General features: G+C 33.5%; 1 protein-coding gene across 1 annotated transcript; it reads right to left on the bottom strand.

The window, feature by feature from the left end:
* Positions 1-1,271: 1,271 nt before the first annotated feature.
* Positions 1,272-2,300, bottom strand: LOC131004154 (uncharacterized). Its single transcript, XM_057930775.1, has one exon. The coding sequence runs from the start codon at positions 1,993-1,995 to the stop codon at positions 1,378-1,380; it is 618 nt and encodes a 205-aa protein (XP_057786758.1). The 5' UTR covers positions 1,996-2,300; the 3' UTR covers positions 1,272-1,377.
* Positions 2,301-3,099: the final 799 nt, after the last annotated feature.

The following is a 3,099-nucleotide window of genomic DNA, read 5'->3' as shown; positions in this document are numbered from 1 at the left end:
TCAATTTTGCCAGCTCTACTCACCTCTTCCTGATAGGGGAATTTGTGTCTTCAAAAAGCACACGGGGACACTAATATTATTTGAAAAGAGAGGGGTAAAAAAGAAAAAGAAGAAATTATAGTTAGAAAGGGGGCCTTGATTTTGAATTTATAATCTTTTATTCCGGTTTCTGCAGGGCCAAAGGTTTGACAAATATTTGGGTGTGTCTCACTTTAACCTTATTTAGTATTTGGTGATAAGTTAAATTAATTGTGAAAAAACCCCAATTGTTTATCATAGTGGAATTGCTAATGATGATGCTTCACAAATTAAAAGAGGAAAATGAAAAACAATGTAAAAAGAGGGGCAGAAAAGAAGACAACAAAGTTGAATTCAGGAAGAATCTAATCTCTATTTTCCAAAAGTTAAAGCCACTTTTGCTCGAAGATAATGCGGTAATTTAGTAATTATATGTTTTACTTTTTTCAATCGAAATTAATAGTAATTCATATGGAGTAGTAGTTATAAAATACTCCGTCCGTCCCCAAAATAAGTTCCTCTTAGGGGACGACACGAGTTTTAAGGAAAAGTAGTAAAGTGTATTGATAGTGGAGAAAAATATGTTATAATTAGTATTGGAAGTGGTGAAAATGTGAAAAAGTGTTATAATTAGTATTGTGAGTGGTGAAAAAGTGAAAAATAAGAATAAATAAAGTATTATTAGTGGTGGGGTAATTGTCCAAAAATAAAAAGAAAGAAAGAGGAACTTATTTGGGGATGTCCCAAAAAAGAAAAAGAAGAATTTATACGGAGGGACAAATTATACAATAAATTGTATTGAAATGACAATAATGAGCCTTTTTCAGTCTGTTATATAGATGGTAACGTCTATGGCAGAAATGACTTTTTCAGTTAATAATTTTGTTTTTCTGAATGATGATTAGCCACTCATTATATATATGAGATGTTACAGTACTATATAATACAAAACATTTATACATAAATTTATGTTTATATCTCTATGAAAAGCAGAAACTAGATAAATAAATTAAGATTTCGGTCCACAACAATTAAATGTACAACGCCATGGACAATTTTGACATTGTTTCGTATTAATTATCATTTTATTTTGTAGTATTTTGCAAGGCAGATACAGATTATTCGTTATTGTTGTTAGGTTGATGCAAATTATAAACATTATGTATTATGGAGGAAAATTTTAGAAATTGAAGCTCATACACTAAGATATTGCCCTGATAGAATAACGATAATGCCTTCGAAAAATCATCATATGTAAAAGGGAGGAGATAGGATATATAATTCACTTAGAAATTATGAAAACTCTACAAAATATTTAATAATATTATAGTATTAACTAAAAACTCTGAAATTAATTAGCTAGTTAGATTCATGGAGCACAATAGTGAGTTTCTCTTGTTGATGAAACTTGATCTGCTTAGCTATAAATGCTTCTATCGCTCTCTGAAACTCCTCATTACTGAGTTGATCAACCACCTCCACTCTCCGCCGTAGCTCCGTCTCAGACCGCCGCAGCTGCCTCCCGCAAGCGCCGCCGCTCTCTCTCCTGAAATTCGCCGATTGGCTCCTCCTAACTTTAGTGACTTGGAGAATGGTGTGCTTGTCCTGGTACACGATCTCCTCCTCTCCGGCGGCGTTGCCGATGAAGTCGTGGCAAAAATCAGGTTGAAAGGCGTGGTGCAGGAAGAGAGTGCGCGACTTGCAGAAGAGGATGAGGACGATGGCATTGCTGAGGAAGAAGACGAAGAGATGGCTCACCACGATGTTCACGAGCCGCCGGAGGTACTCGCCGGAGATCCTCACGGCCAACGGTAGGCGACTTGACGTCCACGTCAGCAGGCACAGCACGATGAAGATCTCAGCAATGCGGAACAGCTTCTTCATCTCTCCCACGCCGCTAAATTTTACCGGGAAACTGCTGCTTTGCTCGGCCTTCATCGTATTACCCTCAAAATCGAAGCCCTCCATCATGCTCATATATATTTCTATATGGATTACGCTGTTTTTGGTGATTGGGTTTGGAGTTGATGATCAGAATGCGTCGATCGGAGATGATAAATAAACTTAATTGGGAGTGTGTTTTGGGCTTTTGAGGAGGGAAAAAGAGGATGAATTTTTTGGGTTCAATATCGTAGAAATGAATCACTCAGCCAAGGGTTCTAGCTTGCCTTTATATAGAGTTTTTTTTTCTTCTTCGAAAGTGTGGAGACAAATATTGAATAAATTATTTTTGGGCGAACCCACATTTCCATTACGATTGGTAATGATTAAAGAAGATAATGATGACATTTTTAGTGCAATTCATGAGATTGTGATCATATCTTAATCGCAAGTAACCTAGAATTGTTAATACATGTGATTTGATCGTGGATGCAGGAAAAAATAGATTGAGCTCAGTAATAATGTGACTAAATTATTGACCGAATTTTTTATAATTTCAAGATCATATCCTATAATTTTATTTCATTTTTTTAAAAAACATTGATGAGAGTTAAAGCCCCCTTGAATCTATATATAGTGAAATCAAACACTTCGTTTACTCTTAGTTAATCCTTATTATTAATGAAGAACAATATACAAAATTCAAGTCCAACAACAAAATCGATGAAAATGTAAGTACAAAAAATAATACTAGTACTAATAAATCGGAAACACAAAAGATTTAAGTGCTCAGTCATTTAACTGCTTACGCCCACGAGCACAGAGATCCATTTATTATTTTTGGATCAACAAAGCTCAATTGATTACAAGATATAAAATAAGAAATGCATAATATATGTTCCCTCTGTCCACAAAAAATAATTTTAGTTAAGAATTAATGATACGAATTTTAATAAAAATTATATTATTAGTAAAGAAAGAATTTCACTTAAAAAGTAATAAAATTAATTGTGTTGTGAGTGGAGAATAAGATCCATTATTAATAGATAGTTTTGAAAAATGAAAAATGACTAATTTTTATGAATATATCAAAATAGTAAAAATAAACTATTTTTTGTGAACAGAGGAGTATAATAATCTAATTTTTTATCAATATTTTTGTGGACAGAGAGATCCTATAGCACAACTTTCTTTAGATAC

Source organism: Salvia miltiorrhiza, unplaced genomic scaffold (genome assembly GCF_028751815.1).
Source record: "Salvia miltiorrhiza cultivar Shanhuang (shh) unplaced genomic scaffold, IMPLAD_Smil_shh original_scaffold_327, whole genome shotgun sequence".
Taxonomy (NCBI): domain Eukaryota; kingdom Viridiplantae; phylum Streptophyta; class Magnoliopsida; order Lamiales; family Lamiaceae; genus Salvia; species Salvia miltiorrhiza.
The sequence above is the reverse complement of the archived record's forward strand: the minus strand, read 5'-3'. Positions and strand labels throughout refer to the sequence as shown.